The sequence below is a fragment of the Grampus griseus genome (genome assembly GCF_964374135.1).
Source record: "Grampus griseus genome assembly, chromosome: 11".
Taxonomy (NCBI): domain Eukaryota; kingdom Metazoa; phylum Chordata; class Mammalia; order Artiodactyla; family Delphinidae; genus Grampus; species Grampus griseus.
In genome coordinates, this window is record NC_139005.1 from 6,539,707 (window position 1) to 6,558,891 (window position 19,185).

General features: G+C 47.1%; 1 protein-coding gene across 6 annotated transcripts; it reads left to right on the plus strand.

Moving 5' to 3' along the window:
• The first annotated feature begins 762 nt into the window (after window positions 1-762).
• PEX5 (peroxisomal biogenesis factor 5) lies at window positions 763-18,991 on the plus strand. 6 transcript variants are annotated; one of them, XM_082666446.1, is made up of 16 exons: window positions 763-884; window positions 2,369-2,531; window positions 2,848-2,883; window positions 3,148-3,280; window positions 3,502-3,633; window positions 9,323-9,428; window positions 9,942-10,032; window positions 10,434-10,544; window positions 10,807-10,899; window positions 11,265-11,384; window positions 15,427-15,570; window positions 15,771-15,841; window positions 16,237-16,449; window positions 16,697-16,862; window positions 17,217-17,374; window positions 17,566-18,991. In XM_082666446.1, the coding sequence occupies exons 2-16, from the start codon at window positions 2,385-2,387 to the stop codon at window positions 17,765-17,767; spliced, it is 1,923 nt and encodes a 640-aa protein (XP_082522572.1). In that variant the 5' UTR covers window positions 763-884; window positions 2,369-2,384; the 3' UTR covers window positions 17,768-18,991. The 6 variants fall into 6 exon arrangements, with proteins under 6 accessions (XP_082522572.1, XP_082522571.1, XP_082522574.1 ...); XM_082666445.1 differs by lacking the exon at window positions 763-884 and adding an exon at window positions 1,644-1,775; XM_082666448.1 differs by lacking the exon at window positions 763-884 and adding an exon at window positions 1,644-1,775 and having other exon boundaries at window positions 3,169-3,280.
• The last annotated feature ends 194 nt before the right edge of the window (window positions 18,992-19,185 follow it).

A 19,185-nucleotide genomic window follows, 5' to 3' on the forward strand; every position in this document is an offset into this window, starting at 1 on the left:
TGGGAGGCAGTGTTGTAATGGATAGGTATTTGGAGTTATGTCTGGATTGAACTTTGACTTCCTAGCTGTGTGACTTTTGGCTAAGTCTTAATTGTGAACTGGGATTAGCAATACCTATTTCACAGGGGTATTATGAAGATTAAAAGTGTTAATGCACATAAAATGTTTAGTACAATGCCTGGATTTAAGTAAGCATTCAATAAACATCTGTTATTATCATTGTTACGATTCTCCTACAGGCGGCATACATAGTGAGTTATTGTTAATCAGTTACTAAACGCCTAGCAGAGCTGAAGGTTCTATGTGTGTTATGGTTTGAATGGTACTGGGATCTGGTTGCCTTGATTTTCTGACATTCTGCTGTATCATATGCTTTCAGGTAAACATTGCTCTCTCCAGGGATCCTCTTTTTTAAAGTATGCACTTTCCAGAGCGCATCCTTTCCTCACTGGCTTGGTTTAGTTTACTAGGTACTAGGTATTTGCTTTACAATGTCAGCCTGAGACCAGAAAACAGGCAAGGGCTGGGATCCATGGTGAAAAGGTAAGGAAAAAGAGAAATTTTGCACAGTCTCAGGTTTTCCCTGCTGTTCTGTTCCCCTGAGGTGTCAGAACAGCTTCTCTACCATTTCAGGGAGGAGCTTACACAGCCATGCCCCTCTGGTCCCCTGGGGCCTCCACCTGTGAAATCTGCAGGACAGCCAGGAAGCCAGCCTGGCCCAGGGTGCCACCTGCTGACTACCTGCCTCCTCTCCTGTATCCTAGGCTGGGACGGTACTTCTGTCCTTTTGGCACAGACCTGTCCTTGCCCATCTACCAGCAGCCCTGAGCACCTCCTGCCCTTCCTTCTTCATGACATCGGGACACCCTTGGACTTGGAGGCAGGTGAGATTTCAGGGTTTGTTTCCCAGTGTCCTTGAGGTTTGACACCAGAGCCAATTCTGTGGCAGATGGTGGGGCCTGAGGCTTATTTCGTGATTAGAGATCACTTCTTGCATCATATTTGTGCATTCCCTGTCTGAGGCAGTGGGAATAAGGCCACCACAGTGACCTTGACCAGCGGTGAGGGAGGAAGGAGGGGAGAGGAGTGACTCACTGTGCACCTTCCCAGTAGGTTATCGGCTTGAGGTCTCAGGATGCGTTGGACCCTAATTTAGTAACCGGAATTTGTCGTCATCCAGTGCTATTTCCCCCAATACGCAGATGTGGCAGAGGGATTGGGGGCAGGCCTCTGTCACTATGGAGACCGTGACGCTGTCCTGCTAGGGGCAGTTTGGAAGCGGGCAGGCCTAGAAGGCTGGGGAAGGCCCCGGATTTGACCCCCACCACTCCCGCATTAGGGCCTTTCTCTAAAACCGAGGCCCAGAAAGGGAGGGAATCCCCTTGGGTCACAATACGCCCCCGGGAAGAGGCAGAATGATCTGAGCCCAGGATCTGCGTGCTCGGCTTTCCCCCAAAGATCAGGAAGCCCCTGCTAGCTCCATTCTTCTTTGAGCTTTCCATCAAACAAGTCGTAGCGTCCGCGATCCTTTCGAGTGCTCGCAGAGTCGAGGCTCCAAGACTTCTCCTTTAAGACCCACGGCTCCTCCCATCACGCTGCGTCGCAGACTTAAGGCCCCGCCCCTCCAAACAGCTTCCGTAGGACCGCGACCGTCGCGCGGCGGTCACGGCCCCTTTAAGCCCGAGCCCCGCCCCTGGCTCCCCAACCCCTTCTCTCCGCTCCCCCTCCAGCCCGCACCAGGTACCCCGGCGGGTCGTGCGGCTTCGCGCGCGGTGGTGAGTGCCGGGCCCCGAGGGGGCGCGAGGACACCTTCCTGGTCTTCCAGCAGCCCTTGCGGTGTCCTCGCGGGTCGTGGGGGGCGGAGCTTGAGCAGCGACCCTGGTGGGGGAGACTGGGTGCTCTGAGCGCGGAATGGGTGGGCCGGGACCGGCCGAGCAGGGGGAGGGGCTCAGGTGATTTACGGAGAGGGCATGGCCCCCAGCAGTGCTCGCCTGGTGACTGCGGGTGTAGGGGACTGGGCTTAACGGTCCCGCGGCGTGTCCCCTCTCCCTTGCCCGGCCAATGCTCCCGTACAGCTCAGTTGCGGAATTGTCCTCCCGCTCCCCTGGGGTTCAGGCCCGTTTGTGGGGGGCGGCTGCCGCTTGTCCCGCCGCCAGAGACCGCAGTCGTGGAGGCCGCTGGAGAGGCCCAGGGGGGCGGCAGGAGGGCAGCGACCCCCCGACTCCTGGCAGAGGTGGGGGCCGCAGCAGAAGGCGCAGGGGTGGAGAGTGGCCAGCGGCCAAAAACCGCCTCCCCCAGGTCCGGGCTGAGTTGTGGGTTGGGGAAGGGTTTGGCTCCGGGACCTCAGTTCCAAACCTCTGCCCATCAGAGAGCCGGCGGTCACCATGGCGATGCGGGAGCTGGTGGAGGCGGAATGCGGGGGTGCCAACCCGCTCATGAAGCTGGCCGGGCACTTCACTCAGGACAAGGCCTTTCGGCAGGAGGGTTTGAGGCCTGGCCCCTGGCCCCCAGGAGCCCCAGCCTCGGAGGCGGTGAGTGTTCTTCAGGCAGAAAGCTCGAGTTGTGACCTGGGATGGAGGGTCCGGATGCACACTTTGGGATAACTGCTGTCTCTATTGTGTTGGAAATGATAATAGTTGCCACGCAACGGGTGTTTACTATATTAAACATTGAACGTCTTTATATAGACGAAGGCAACCATTTTATAGATGAGGAAACTGAGGCTTTGAGAAGTTTTGTGGCTTGCCTTATGAATGGAAGAACTGAAATTTTAACCCAGGGTTAACTGAGTTGTGTGGCTGTGGTCTTCACCACTGTACCATATTGTCTCCCTTTCTTTTGTCTTAGGTCTCTAAGCCTTTGGGGGTAGCCTCTGAAGATGAGGTAAATATGCCAGTCTTTTCTGTCGCATTTTTCGTTCGCCCATTGTATTTTTCCTTTAAACTGGGCTCATCCGTACTTCAGTCTGTGGACTTCCCTGATCAAATGAGATTTGCCTCAGCTCTCCTGCTTGTGTTTAAGTATTCTTCGAGTGTTTCCAAATCTATAGTTTCTGTGTTTCCCTTTCCTTGTGTTTGATGTTAGTATCCCTCATCCAATGGGCCCCTGTCTCTTGCTGGGTTCCTTTCACCACCTCTCTTCTGACAGTTGGTGGCCGAATTCCTCCAGGACCAGAATGCGCCACTTGTATCCCGTGCCCCTCAGACCTTCAAGATGGATGACCTCCTGGCAGAGATGCAGGAGATTGAACAGTCAAACTTCCGCCAGGCACCCCAGAGAGGTGGGTCCAGAGTCTGGTTCTGGGTTGGGGGGGCGGGGGGGTCACCATTTTCTGTGCAGGTAGGGACAAGGGGATTCCGTATTTAGATGCTGCTGGTATTGAGGAACTGAGATGCAGAAGGAGACAAAAGGAACAGAGTGTCTTCATGTGCACTCAGGGTTCCTTAGGCATGATAGAATGATAGGTATTTTCCTTAGTTCTCTCTCTGTCTCCCCCTTAAGCCCCTGGTGTGGCCGACTTGGCCCTGTCGGAGAACTGGGCCCAGGAGTTCCTTGCAGCAGGAGACGCTGTGGATGTAACTCAGGATTACAATGAGACTGACTGGTCCCAAGAGTTCATCTCGGAAGTTACGGGTGAGGCTTCTTATGGGAAGATCTACAGTGGCGCCTGTGATGCAAAGTTCTACGCTGTTACCCTCATTCATTTTAGGATATAGAGTGATTTCAACTGCTTAGGACCTTTCTGGACTCTTGACTCTTTTCTATAGGGCACTGAGCCTGATTTCTCTTAGGTGGTAACAGGGAATTGAAGCTTATATTAAACAGAGGCGTGCGTTTGAACTGGATAAGAGATTTTGAGGAGAGAGAGAACACGAGGAGTTCGGGTTTCTTCTTTGCTATCTGGAACTTTAGTACTGTAGTTTGGTGGGGAGGATCCACAGATTGGGTGGATGGCAGTGTTGCCCAGGAAGAGAGAAATGTTTAACACATCCCTTGGGATTCTGGCATTAAGTCATCTTGAACAGGGTTAGAGCCTTGGAAAGTGGAATTCTGGAGTTCAAAGGCCTGAAGTATATGGTCTTGATGATAATAATAAAAATTAATAACAAGAGCTAATGTTTACTTAACCATGTTCTAGGCTTTGTTTTAGTGCTTTAAATGCATTGTCCGTTTAATCCCCCTGAGAACCCTTGAGGTAGTTATTATTCCTAGTATATAGATAAGAAAACTGAGGCTGAGAGGTTAAATAATTTGCCCAAGGAGTCATAGCTTTGTAAGTGGTGGAGATGGGATTTGACTCTGGGTTTGAATGATTCCAGAGTCTGTGGGCTTACCCGTTATGCTATACTGCCAGGCCTGCAACTTAAGCTCTTCAGGGTCCCAGCCTAATTTTTCCTCTTTGAGTTGTCTGTGCTCACTGCATCCTGGGGGACTGATTCTTCTCCCCCAGGCCTTTCTGATTACAGGCCTGGGCAAGGGCATTCTCTTCCTCTTTGCTCTTCCTGATTGCTCTCAAAGAGAGCACTGTTAGCCTATTTCCAATTTAAGAAATCAAGAATCACAAAAGAGATAAAGGGAGAAAGTTGCAAAGATTCTGGCCTCTCAGAGTGCTCACATCATCATAGTTCCTGAATTTTCATGACATGATTGATGGGACCTAATTGGTACCCCCTGCCCCCAATCATTTTTATTCTCCTAAAGACAGGGCTTCCTCCACACACAAGAGAAAAACCCCCAAATCGTACCAACTAAAACTCACCTTTAATAAAAGCTGTTGGTCTCTTTTATCATGACTCCCTTTCCCTCCTTTAAGTTGGAGTTTAAGGAAGAACAATGGGTGTTCTTGGTTTCTATGCACTTTATATTCTCAGAGCCAGTTGAACTTCACAGAAACACAAGGTAGGTATTCCTCCCCCATTTTATAGACAAGGAAACTGAGATTTGGAAGGGTTAATACTTTGTCTGAAATCATTCAGTAACAGAGATTCCATGCAAACTCATGTCTGTCTGACTCCAGGCTCCATACTTAGAATCATTACCCTATCATGGAGAATCTTCTGTGTGGAATTGCCCCAATTGGAAAATCTGAGCTGCAATAGAGACCCGCCACCAGACTGAAAGTCAGCTTTTCGTACAAACCTTAGATTTAAGTGCTGTTTCTTATCGCAGGGAGACTTCTGTTATCATGTATGGGCATCAGTCATTTTTGATAATTCAGGAAAAAATCATCACTACTCTAAGCATTGAGATCGATGAGATTTTTGTTAAAATTAGATGAATCCTTGGAGCCATTGAAATCTTCCTTAACCTGTAAATGAAAAACTACTTTAGAAAAACACGTTGGACCTGTCTGACCTGTTAAATGGTCTTTGGGAGATCTCTCGCTTCCTCTGTTCTGTACGTTTTTGTGGAACTGTGCCTGCTTCACAGAGGCAGGGATGTGGAAAGCTGGAAAGGGATATTGAGCTATGTGGGATCTGCCTTCATATAAATGTCCTATTGCAGTAGTATATTGCTTTGTATGTAGCGGCCCTTCAGAATTTACTGAATGAGAGAATTGAGATCTGGGAGAAAGAGCTAACGGGGATTGATTTTCTAGTACAGTTATCCCTTGGTATCTGCAGGGGATTGGTTCCAGGACCCCTGTGGTTACCAAAATCCTGGATGCTCAAGTCCTTTATATAAAATTGCAATTTTATATATAAAATTGCTCAAGTCCTTTATATAAAATTATATAAAATTGCATAATATTTGCATATAACCTACCCTCTCGTATGCTTTAAATCTCTAGATTATTATAATATCTAATACAATGTAAATGCTTTGTAAATAGTCGCCAGCATGGGGCAAATTCAAAGTTTTGCTTTTTGGAACTTTCTAGAATTTCCCTGCTCCTCTCCCTCTGAATATTTTCCATCCACAGTTGGTTGAATCTGTGGATGTGAAACCCGTGGATACTAGCCTCATAGCATTTGTGGCTGATATTATTACAGTAGTGATATAGGTTACCTATTTCTTTGTGGATAAGTAGACTGCAAGTTGAGAGAAGGTTATATTCTTTAAATCTTCATTATTTTTAACTCCCCATTGTTAGGATTCTAGAATCTAGTTTAAAAGGAACCTTGAAGCTTAGTTTTTTTCTTGTTTGAATGTTGTATTTGGAAATATAGTTTCACTGGAAGTTGCAAAAAAATGTACAGAAAGGTTCTGTGTGTCTTTCCCTCTGTTTTCGCCGGTGGTGACATTTTGCATTTGTTAGTTATGTACAATATCAACAGAAAATTGCCACTGGTACAATCCACAGATCTTATTAGATTTCACCAGTTTTACATGCCTTTATTTGTATGTTTATAGTTTTATCACATATGTAGATTTGCATAACCATTACTGCAATCAAGATATAGAATTATTCCATTACCACATAAAGCTCATTTTTTAGCCTGAAATATTTCTTGGTGGAATTCCGCTTCTCCCTCTCACCCCAATCTTCTGCGCCAAATAATTGTCCATCTTGTGATTGCTCAGCTCTAGGGAAGAAACGCATCTTTAAGGGGTTTTGAGTTTAGACAGCCTCAGCTAAAATGGTGTGTGGGGTTCATATGACAATTATGAGAGATAAGCCTGTACTTTGATAGGAAGGGCAATGGCCAGCAGTAGCAGATGATGATTGGCAGTAGCTCTCCCCTGGATGGCAGAGGAAGAGGCTATGGAATAAAAGGAATAATAATCTCATTGTGATGTTTTCCACTTTTGTATGGATTTTCCTTGAGCAGACAGTAATGATAATAATAGCTAATATTTGTTACTCTGTGCTTTGCATAGGCATTATCTCATCTGGTCTTCACAAGAATCCCTGTGAGGTAGCTATTATATCTACTTCATAGATAAGGAATTGGAAACTTAGAGGGTTGATAACTTGTCTGGAGACTCACAGTGAATAAGTGGTGGAGTTGGGATGTGAGTGCAGGTAGCCTGACCCTAGAACCTGCATTCTTGATCACTGTGTTACTTAGTGGATGTGGAAACTTTCATGGGTAAAGGTGGGAAGTTCTGAGTTTTTGACTGTTGAGCTTGGGGTAGATGTGCCCAGATGAAGTGAGCACACAGTGAGAACCTAGGCCAGGTGAACACTGAATCAGGTTTGGTGTCTAGGTTGTTGGTTGTCACTCTCTGATCTCTGTGCCCTAGGACAGTCCCTCCCACTCAGCAGGACTTAGTTGCTTCCATCTCACAGGGATCCAGATGAATCTGATTTTCTGTAAGAATTTCTCAAAAAGTGTTTTGAAGGCCAGGTAGTATTCTTTTCGTTATTTTATTTTGACTTCTTTGTTGGAGTAGGTTCCCAATGCCAGAAAATCCTGAGTCTTGTGGCCAATGTGGCTAAATACCAAATTACAGCTATATGAGGATGACTCATCTCTGCGATTCTGTTTTCTAAACTGCCTCTTGTCTGTTTAAAGGCCAGGTGCTTTGTACTTTTTCTGTTGCTGCTTGTCCTTCAGAGGAGCATTCACAGAAATGGTTTTCTCTGCAGTTTGTGGAGTACCTTTGGCCAGAATACGCTTTTGTGAAACACTCTAGCTGAGAGGGAGTGACTGGAGAGTGAGGAGGGGGGCTGGGTATTTTTCAGCAGAATGGGACGGGTTATTAAGCATTTCCTTATTAGGTCTCCAGACTTGAGCTAACAGTCTAGCTGGGGCAAAGGAAAGAGAAATGTTGCTTGTAAAAGCTAGTGAGGGAAATCTTGATATAAATGTTAGGAGTTCTCGAAATTAAGAGACCAAGTCTGTGATCAAAAATATTGTCAACCGTATCTTTTATTTTATTAGTAATAAATCACTTGTTATTTATGATCAGGTGAAATCTGTGAGTCTTGATCTTTTTTTTCCTTTCTTTTTCAGATTTTGACATTATTTTCTCAGATGTTGAGATGAGTTTGTTGAAATTACTCAGGCAGAGTCTCAGTTAAATGGAATAGAAAGTTCTGTTGCATATGAATCCCGAGGAGGTAAACCTGCCTTCTTGGTGTTCAAAGCAGTAACAGATCTTTAAATTAGGGACAGAGACAGGATGACCATTTTTGAGGATATGGGTGCAGAGCAGAAGGAAAGAACACGCCGACCCATCCTTCTCTGCGTGCGCTCACTCTTTAGGGTCCCTTTAAATCCTTTAACTAATCTGTGTCATTACTTTTTTGTTTTCCTGGCCCTAGAATAGTAAAGAGCAAAGTCCTGGAGGCTGAGAGAAGTTCAGCACCCTCATTTGATATGTTTATTCTGATGTTGCAGCAGTGCCCTTTTTCATGAGAGCTGCTAAGATAATTTCTGGAATTAGACTTAAAAACGTAGCCCTCAAAAGCAGTCAAAAGTGACAGAATTCAGAATAATGTTTATCCGGGGGGTGCGGGCCTGCGGGAGCCTGTGAGGGAACTGTAGGCGGTCCATGTCGTGATCCGGGTGGTGGTGGCTTGAGCGTGTTCACGGGTAGAAATTAATGAAGCAGCTCACCTAAGTTTGGTCCACTTTACGTACCTTCATGTTTGTATGTTACATCTCGAATAATGAAAAAAATCCAGTGGGAAGAGTGGACTCATGTATCTTTAGTTCTAGCCCAGCATTCTGCTTCTCAGAGTCTCTTGGTAGGTATATTAGGATGAAATATGAGGTTCCTTTTTTTTTTTTTTTAATTTTTATTGGAGTATAGTTGCTTTACAATGTTGTGTTGGTTTCTACTGTACTGCAAAGTGAATCAGCAGTACATATACACATACCCCCTCTTTTTTGGATTTCCTTCCCATTTAGGTCACCACAGAGCATTGAGTAGAGTTCCCTGTGCAATACAGTAGGTTCTCATTAGTTACCTATTTTACACATAGTATCAATAGTGTATATATGTGGATCCCAGTCTCCCAATTATGAGGCTCCTTTTGTTGGGAGGGTGTGAACTCTGTAAATGGAGGACAGACCAAGGTTTGGTTAAAGAATGGGAGCTCCTGTGTTCTCCCCTGGTTCCCTGCCGGGTCCCTGCAGTACCTTTGAGGAAGGTGGAGGCCCAGTGCCCACTATTTCTTAGTGAGGACTCTTGCACTTCAAACAAGAGGGTTTGGTCCCTACTTCTCTCCCTGAGCCTCCTTATTTGGTCTCCTGTCCCCAGTTCAGTAAACACCTGCCCTAGGCCCCTTGGGAGCAGGTTGGATGTTGAAAGTTTAGTAGTGTTTTCTTTTGACCAGTGGTCTCTGAGGGATTCTGCTTTGACTTGGTTAAGTTAATATTCTCCCTTTCCTGATCCCTCACTGATTTCCCCACCTGTCTGCTCCTTGCAGACCCTTTGTCTGTGTCTCCGGCCCGCTGGGCTGAGGAATACCTGGAGCAGTCAGAGGAGAAGCTGTGGCTGGGAGAACCAGAGGGGACGGCCGCCACTGCTCGCTGGTGAGTCCAGCCGCTTCGCTCGGGACGGCTCCCTGTGGAAGGAGTGGGACAGTTTTCCTGCTCCCCTCCACCAAGCTCCTCTATCCACACATTCTTAAACCAAGTTGCAATCCCTTCATTTTCTGCTCTAAGGTTTCCACTTGTATCATTACCCCGATTCATTTATGTCTCAAATATAATCGAGTCGAGAATCCTAACTGTCCTACCAAAAGTTTGTAACTTTATCTTATGCACCCTGTTCCCCCTTTAATTTGGAGCCTGCCACTGTCTATTCCTTCTCTCTGAAAAGACGCGTTTGGGAAAGAGAGAGGTGAAAGCATGTAGCTAGTGCTTTGCCACTCCTGCCCAAATGTCCTTCTTTAATGTAAATTGAAATTAGGAGGTCCTCAACCAGAGAGAGGAGTAGTGTCACCCTCTCTGTTCCCCGATGAGAACTGTAACTGCCACGGGCTGGGAGTGGGGAAGGATGTGGCAGACTAACGTGTAAAATGAGCGAGTCCTCACCTGTCCCAGGTATGATGAATACCAGCCTGAGGAGGACCTGCAGCACACGGCCAGCGACTTTGTGGCCAAGGTGGATGACCCAAAGCTGGCTAACTCTGAGGTGAGCCACGTCCCGCTGCTACTTTGCCCAGCAGAGCTGGTCTGAGAACTCAGGAGTCCTGCTTCTCTGACCCCAGTTTAGTTTAAGGCGAAAGAGATGAGATCCGAGGTCCACTCCTTCCTGTGTGGAGAACAGAGACTTACGACCCTGCCTCTTCTTCCAGTATTCTTGCCCTCATTTCCTTGCCTACTAACCCTTTGTCTTTTCTGTGCCTTCTCAGATCTCTCGAGCCAGAAATCCCTTTCTTTTTGCTCTCTGCTTTTTCCAGCGTCTTTAGCCTATCTTGTCTGTAGCTAGAGATGGTCAGGGGGAGGGGTAAGTGCAGGCTTCTCTGGGCGTGGTTGAGAGGGCACACCCGGAAGTCCTCTCCCAAGTGGCCTGTGTGTGTCTCTGTGCCCCAGTTCCTGAAATTCGTGCGGCAGATTGGCGAGGGGCAGGTGTCCCTGGAGTCCGGCGCAGGGTCGGGCCGAGCTCAGGCAGAGCAGTGGGCAGCAGAGTTTATTCAGCAGCAGGTAGGACACTGTCACCTCCCAGTCCTACCTCAGAGCCGGCTGGTGCCCCCGGCCGTGGGTTCAGTGTTCAGTGGTCCCAGATGGGGAAGGGATCTTATTGCCAGCTTGTTTGGTAGCATCCAGGTCCTGAGTGGGTGGGAAAGAGATTCTGAGAACGTTCTTCTCAGAAGTGCCCAGGTTGGTGGTGTCTAATGGGTATTTAGTTGACATTTAGTGGGTGGAAAGTTGGTGGTGGTGGTATGACCATCCTTCTTTGTCACAGGGTACTTCAGAGGCCTGGGTTGACCAGTTCACAAGACCAGTAAACACATCTGCTCTTGATATGGAGTTTGAACGAGCCAAGTCAGCTATAGAGGTGAGAGCAGCTAGTACAGGTGTAACCAGTCCAAGAGAAAACACTTCTTTGGAGAGAGTGGGTGTCTTAACATCAGAGACGGGTGAACATTGTATTTCATAGTGTTCTTGGAGTCTCTTTGTCAGAATTGCTTGGGATGGGGTGGTTGCCCATCAGAAATGCAAATTCCTGGGCATCACAGACTACTGAGTCAGAATCTGGGGGTAGGATCTAGGAACCTGCATGAAAAGAAGCTCTTCAGGTGATCTTAAACACATTGACGTTAAACAACTACTGCCATAGGGACTCCATCTTGGTGGAACTGAGGGTGGGGCGGGGTGCTCATGATGAATCTTCTGTTTCTCTCTGCCTTGCCTTCCTTACAGTCTGAGGTCGATTTCTGGGACAAGTTGCAGGCGGAGTTGGAGGAGATGGCCAAACGGGATGCTGAGGCCCACCCCTGGCTTTCTGACTATGACGACCTCACGGCTGCTTCCTACGATAAGGTAAGAACTAGTTTTTCAGACTGCAGGATTTCCTTGTTTTATTATCTCTCCTTTAATCCTGAATCTGAAGGGTACCCACTCTTAAGTAATTATTTTCTTGAGCCCCTTTCCGTGAAAGGCAGCCTGAATTATTCCCTTGCCCCTGCGCTCCTCCAGTTATTGAGAGTATGCTTTATCCTTGGGATGTAGAAGTTAATGATAATAGACCACCCTCGTCAAATAACAACAGTAAGCGACAAAATACCTAGAGTAGAGGTTTGCACACGATGCAGTAAGAGCACAGAGGAAGGGGCCTTGCTTTGGAGGTTGGTTGAAAACATTTTAAGAAGATTCATAGCTCCTTTGGTAGAGAGTGGTAGGTGGTAGGCCATCTCTCTGCCCTCCACCTTAGTATCTATTTACTTTTTTAACTCACAAGTTTATTTTAAATTCTGATCTCTTCCTGTAGGTACTAACCACTTGCCCCCAGTTTAGGGTATTTTCGAAGAATTGTATTAAATAATTCAAATGCTAAGAAAATTTCCCAGAAGTCGGTGGTGAAGAATGATTGAATTTTGCATGTAGTATATACTGTTGCCTTAGAAGCATATGTTATATCGGGGTATCACTGTGAAAAAAATCTGCTTGCGGGTTGTGGGGCATTCGGACATGTGGGTAATAATTGAGCTGTGAGTTGAAGCATGACTGGGGAGGGAGAGATTGCTTGGCTTTGAAAAAGGCAAAACAGGAACTGGGGAGGTGATCAGTGGTGTCTTTTTCTCAGCTCAGACCTAGTTGGGGCTAGAACTAGAGGGCCAGGATTCTGGAGGTAGATCTTGCGAAGATAGAGAAGAACAGAGTTCAAGATAACTTAGAAAAGGCTAGGATTTAAAAGCCAATGAAAATCTTAGTACTAGGAAAAAGATGATTTTGTTTATTATCCCGGCCTGACTTTCTGAGAGTTGTTCTGTGATATAATAGAAAAGGGAGCTTACCTTTTGGGACCCCATCCTCTGGTTTTTCCATAGTAAGAGTTTCTTCTATAGACTTGTGATGAGGAAGAACTGAAGGAAATACCTGGAGATAATACTTTTATTAATTTATAATAGACACTTGATAAGTTGCACAGGCCCTGTCGACTTACAAATGGCAAGGTATAAAGTTTAGATAAAAATTTCCTGGGACTTCCCTGGTGGCACAGTGGTTAAGACTCCGCCTGCCAATGCAGGGGACACGGGTTCAATCCCTGGTCCGGGAAGATCCTACATGCCACGGAGCAACTATGCCTGTGCACCACAACTACTGAGCCTGCGCTCTAGAGCCTGTGAGCCATAACTACTGACCTATGTGCCACAACTACTGAGGCCCATGCACCTGGGGCCTGTGCTCCGCGAAAAGAGAAGCCACCGCAATGAGAAGCCCGTGCACTGCAATGAAGAGTAGCCCCGCTCGCTACAAATAGAGAAAGCCCGTGCACAGCAATGAAGATGCAACACAGCCAAAAAATAAATAAAAATAATTAAAAAAAAATTTTTCCTGGTTTTTGATAAGTATAGACATAGCTCTAACGTCATATGAGCAGCACCTCCTCTTAGCATTTTTTACTTCTGTATTAATGACATGATAGTTGGAATAAATTCTTTAATTCAAAACCTAAAAACATAATTATGTTTTTAGATTTTTGAACCCTATTTTGATATCATTGATACCTTGGGATATTGCAAAATTAGGATTAGAAACATTTGCATTAAGGTTCCAGATTTTGTCTGCCTTTTGTTAAACTGTTAATAAATTATATGTCAATAGTACTTGTTTTTTATTTTTCAAATGTTGATCTGACTCTATCAGGTAAATTCATGGGTATCTGAATGTCGTATTTTTTATTCATGATCCTTAAATTTTCAAGGCTACACCTACAGCTGGAGCAGATATGATACTGTATACTGTTAGCGTGAAGGAGAAATTTCTGTGATGGGACACACTCTACTTAGTAGTGATCCTATTTTTGCAGTATGATCCTATGAAATTTTGAGCAGACCAGACGATGGATCAGACCTGATGAATGGCTTGGATTAGACTTTTTAAGATGCAACAGTGGTCCCAAGCTTATCCTGCATCCTGTGGGTTGTTAAAGGTTCCTCCAGAGGACTCTTTTTTTTTTTTCATCTATACAAATATTCTACTTTTGAAAAATTCCTCTCTGATCAGCAATTGATAAAATCTCAAGGAGGATAGATAACACAGACAAGAGCATACTTAGAGAACCCTGTGGTTGCAACATGATGGAATTGACTTGTTGCATTGTCTGCTGAGGATAATACCTATTCACGCATCGTATTTTAACCTTTTTGGTAAGGCTGTGGCAGTTATTCTCATCTGATGCTCTCAGTAACTCTGAGAGGCAGGAATTACTTTCATTAGGAAATTGTGTTATCGGTGACAATGATCTGTTTCCTACGGGGTGGCTTAAAACATGGGAGGGTGAATGCAGAAGGCTTTATCTTGTGGAACTCTAATAGTCTAGGTGGGGCTGGCAAACTGTGGCCCATGGGAAATCTATCCTTCCACCTTTTTCTTTTTTTTTATGGCCCGTGAGCTGAGAATGGTTTTAACATTTTTAAATGGTTTTAAAAAAATGAAAAGTAATAATTTGTGAAACGTGAAAATTATATATTGATAAAATTCAAACTTCAGTGTCCATAAATAGAGTTTTATTGGAACACAGCCATGCTTGTTTACATATCATCTGTGGCTAGTTTCTCACTGCTCTGGTGGAGATGAGTAGTTGTGACAAAATATTTATCCTCTGCCCCTTGCTGATCCTTGTTCTAGGGTCCTTTCCTATCTTCTGAGTTTTCCTGTTGCACGGAGGTGTCCCAGGAACATTACCTATTCTCAACATGAATATACTTTTTATACGTTTATCCCAAATCCATCTCCTGTATGTCTCACTTCTTAAATCCCCATTGTAATTATTTAATTTTTATTTGTTACAAATAATTTGCAGATTACTTATAATGGTTTAGAACTTTGCTGGCAAGATTTGAGCGTTTCTGGTTCTTGAGCAGTTTCACAATGGTAGTGAAGAAGGGCCTCACTCATGTCTTTGTTTCGTACAGTTTCATTCTGATTTGTCCTTAACTGCGTTTAGAAAGGGCCCTGCCCTGTATTTTGCATCTTGTGTTCATTCTGGGGTATTGTTTTGTGATGGTAACCACTGCTCTCCAAAAAGGAGCATTTTATTCCCTTGTCCCAAGTCACACGCTTACTAGGGACCCATTTTATCTTAACACGTCTCTGCCTACGTGGAAGCCCTGGGGACAGAGCTCTGCACAGAGCATCATAACTTCCCTCAAATGAGAAAGCCTCAGCTAGAAGAGGACTGGTCTTTCTGAAGCGTTTTCTGCCCTCAGGATTTTGGAATCCAGCTTTAATTTACTATCAGATACAGATTAATATTAATAACTTTTAAGAATGAAATTGGGAAATAAATTAAAATTTTCAAAGTGCTTGAACACATGCTGTCCAGTCAGTGTGCACAGGACTCCGTGAGCTGGGTAAGAGTTGCATTTGAATAGCAGGGCCTCTGACTCCAAATTGCATTTCCTTTATAGATTATCACACTATTGCAGGATAACAAGAAATGCCCCTTGAATAGCTAAAGAGAACTTATCTCATTACTGTAAGCAGATCCTGTTAAGAAACGTGCTCTGTCCAGTAATGAGAGATCAGGATGTGGAAACACCGGCTGATAAAAACTTCCTAAAATGAGCTTAATCCCATTAAGCTCATTTAGGATCCTAAAATGAGCTTAATCCCAGCTCATTTTAGGATCAGAGTTTGCCTGGCTTTCCAGTTGCTGTGGGCATGACCCGGAATTTCTTCACTGTGGTCGTAGGTGATCTCCTTTATGACATGGAGAACTTGCCAGCATTTATCCGGATACCTTTTTGGAGGCCTTCAGCTTCTTTTCCACGTCAGTCTTGGTTGTCAGCTCCCATTCCTGCTGCTCTGTGATGGCCCCCTCCGGGACGGGGTCTCACTTGGCTTCCCTTCCTCGTAGGGGTACCACTTTGAGGAGGAGAACCCCCTGCGTGACCACCCCCAGCCTTTTGAGGAAGGGCTGCGGCGACTTGAGGAGGGTGACCTGCCGAACGCTGTCCTGCTCTTCGAGGCGGCTGTGCAGCAGGACCCCAAGCACATGGAAGTGAGCAGCTCGTTCTTCTGACTTCAGATGGGAGACGCTCCCTCCAGTTTTGAGGGAGGCCCCTGAGGGTGGTGCCGATATTAGGGCCCGGGCGACAGCCTGGTCGGGTTCTGAGAGTGAGGTGGTGGGTGGGGCGAGCAGAGGAAGCAGTGGTGGGAAGGTGAATACCGGGGTGATGAAATCTGGCAACTTCCCTCTAGGCCTGGCAGTACCTGGGGACCACCCAGGCGGAGAATGAGCAAGAACTCTTAGCCATCAGCGCCCTGCGGAGGTGAGTACACTGAAAGGGTGGGGGGCAGGGTGGTCCCAGGGCTCTACAAATAACCTTTAGAATGACAGAGCCTACTCTTCTTTCTGGCTACTAACACGAGTGTTTTCTCATGATGAAGCTCTAAGGTTTGGGGTGAGTCTGGAGATAACTGGCTCCATTTGTTCCTCGGCTTTTGGTTTTATTTGTGGGACCCTGGCTGGTTCCTTGGCTGCTGAAATGTTCCGTTTCTCAGGACTGTAACTTTATTAATAAGCCACCCGTAGAGGATTCCTCCGTACCTTAACTGCGGGAGTTGGCAGGTACCTCTGCGTTCTGAAGCTTGGCTCGGCTCCCAGGGTGCTGATAGGTGCAGTGTCAGCCTCAGAGCCCAGCTCTGTCCATCTCTGTCCAAACAGGTGCCTAGAGCTAAAGCCAGACAACCGGACGGCACTGATGGCGCTGGCTGTAAGCTTCACCAACGAGTCCCTGCAGCGGCAGGCCTGCGAGACCCTGCGAGACTGGCTGCGCTACACACCAGCCTATGCCCACCTGGTGGCAGCCGGGGAAGAAGGGGCCAGCGGGGCAGGACTGGGCCCCAGCAAGCGCATCCTGGGCTCTCTGTTGTCCGAGTGAGTGTGGGGACCTCCTGGGATGACGAGTGGCAACCCGAGTAGAAGGAGGACCTGGCTTGTGGAATTTTGGATAGATTGAGGCTCAGGGTCTAAGAGTGGGATGGAAGACTCAGGATTGGAAGGAGGATAGATAGACGCATCTTGGGGGTACGATTGGTTAGTGAAAGGATTATTTGGGAGGGGTAGGAATATAGACGTATCCATCCACCTGCTTTTTTGCATTTTTTTTTTCTTCCGTGTCCAGTTCCCTGTTTCTCGAAGTGAAAGAGCTCTTCCTGGCAGCTGTGCGCCTGGACCCGACATCCATTGACCCTGATGTGCAGTGTGGCTTGGGAGTCCTCTTCAACCTGAGTGGGGAGTATGACAAGGCGGTGGACTGTTTCACAGCCGCCCTCAGCGTTCGTCCCAATGTGAGCCTCAGGGGAGGAAGGGAGATAGAACAGGACTCTATACCTTATGGAGGAATCGTTTGTTGGGACCTTCGGAGTCATGGGATATTTCATTCCAGTGTTCCATGTACTGGTTGCCTTGGGAGAATTGGGAAAAGAAGAGCGGGAGTCTAGGGTCGTCTGGACTTAGGGGAGTCTGCGGGGGGTGAGTGGTTGCGTCGTGGTCACAACGTCGTGGCCACACAGTGACCTGTGGAGACAGGAGTGGAATCGTAACATGCGTTAGAGAAACAGAGTGGGGAGCCAGGGGGAGATCGGGCAGAATTTGATCTGAGCCTGGGCCCTGTTTCTAACCCTTGTCCATCCCTATCTTAGGACTATTTGCTGTGGAATAAGCTAGGGGCCACCCTGGCCAATGGAAACCAGAGTGAAGAAGCAGTAGCTGCATACCGTCGGGCCCTCGAGCTCCAGCCTGGCTATATACGGTCCCGCTACAACCTGGGCATCAGCTGCATCAACCTTGGGGCCCACCGGTGAGAGTATCTACTGAGGAGTGAATGAATGAATGAATGAATGAATGAATGAACTCCCTGCCTTTGGCCCTGGCTCCTCATTCTCTATCCTGTTATTTGACCTCGAGCTCCAGCTTTCTTTCTCCCCATGCCAGCTGACCTACCTCCTTCCACTGGTTCTGCTCACCAGCTCTCATTCTTCTCCCTTGCAGTGAGGCGGTGGAACACTTTTTGGAGGCCCTGAACATGCAGAGGAAAAGCCGGGGCCCTCGGGGCGAAGGGGGTGCCATGTCGGAGAACATCTGGAGCACCCTGCGTTTAGCCTTGTCTATGTTAGGCCAGAGCAACGCCTACGGGGCGGCTGATGCCCGGGATCTGTCCACCCTCCTAGCAATGTTCGGCCTGCCCCAATGACAGTGGGATGGGCTGCCCTGCGAGTGTTTTCCTGGAGGGGTGCCTGCTCTGGATGTGATCCCCTCTCCCCAAACGGGCCTACCAAGGGGGTGGGCTGATGGCCACAAGCGGTACTGCCTCTCAGGAGCTGCCTCAGTGTAGGGGTGGGTAGTCTGGGTTCTAGTTCCTGCATAATTGTAGGAAGATGAGCTGTGTTGTCGGAGTCCCTTGGTAATTCAAGGGCTGTCCGTGCAGCTCCAGATCTCTCTGCTCATCACGCCCTTTCTTGGTGCTGCTTTTTGGGAAGGACCCAAAGATACAGGTTGTCATCTGCTGCCATTTCTGATTGGGTCTACCACATTTGTAGCGTCTGTCCTCCCCCTCCTTTCTCCTTTTACTGGGACTTGATGATAGTCCAGCCTCCTCGCGCAGTGGTGTGTGGCAGGTTCTGTCAAGCGCCTCTGTGATGACTGTAGGGTGGGACGTGTTAGGAGTTGGCCTGTGTGATTTGAATGTTGATTTGGCTCAGCAGAGCTGAGGTTTTAGGGGTGCTCATAGTTCTGTCATTCTTGGACCTCTCCTGGCTATAGCTCAGAGTCCCTGGATAATGCTGTGCGCAGTAATGGGCGTCATTACCATAGGGGTCCTCAGGGGCTGCCGGGGTTAAGTTGCTACAGAGTGTTTGGGTGTGGGGAGAGGAAACCTCATTGTGGAATGAGCCTCGAAGGGACCACGTAGGCTCAGGTCAAGGGCTCTGGCTTGGGGGCCTGTGGAGGGAGGACAGAGCAGGTGGGACGAGGAATGTCCTGAGTGCAGCCATCCCCCTCCTCTTAGAAAGACCTGCGAGTAGGAATTGAGCTAGCTCTTCTGGAAAGTTGGTTCAGAAATTGCAGTCTTGCCAAATTCCTGGCAGAGAGAGGGTTCAGTGTTACCTTGAGCCTTTGCTGTCCTTGAAATGTTTGTAGCGGGGAGGGTCGGAAAATCCCCTTCCCCCATATCACCTCCACAAGGCGAAGGCTGAGAGGAAGTGAGTGAGCAGCTTGGGTTCTGCCGGGGAGATGCCCCGAGCCCAGAAACGACTGAAGCGGCCGGGAAGCCTCTTGCCTTGTCTTAGGTAGCTAATGGTCAGATTTTTTTTAAAACTACCGTGGTCCCAAGTTTCCATCCTAAAATTTATTTTTCTTTGTATGAATATGTGTAAATGATTTAAAAAATTGTAAAATATTTGTATGAGGAATAAATGGAACAGACATGGCTTTGAGTCCTGCTACTGGGTGTGCAGTTGGGATGGTGGGAGGGGAATTGCTGTTTGGAGGTTGGTGTTCAACAGTTTTTCTCGATTTATCTTTCAAATTCTCATTGGTACATTGATTACCTATCTGTCTCCCAAGTAATTACTCAGCACCTACTATATGCGAGGTACATGAATAAGGTGGTCA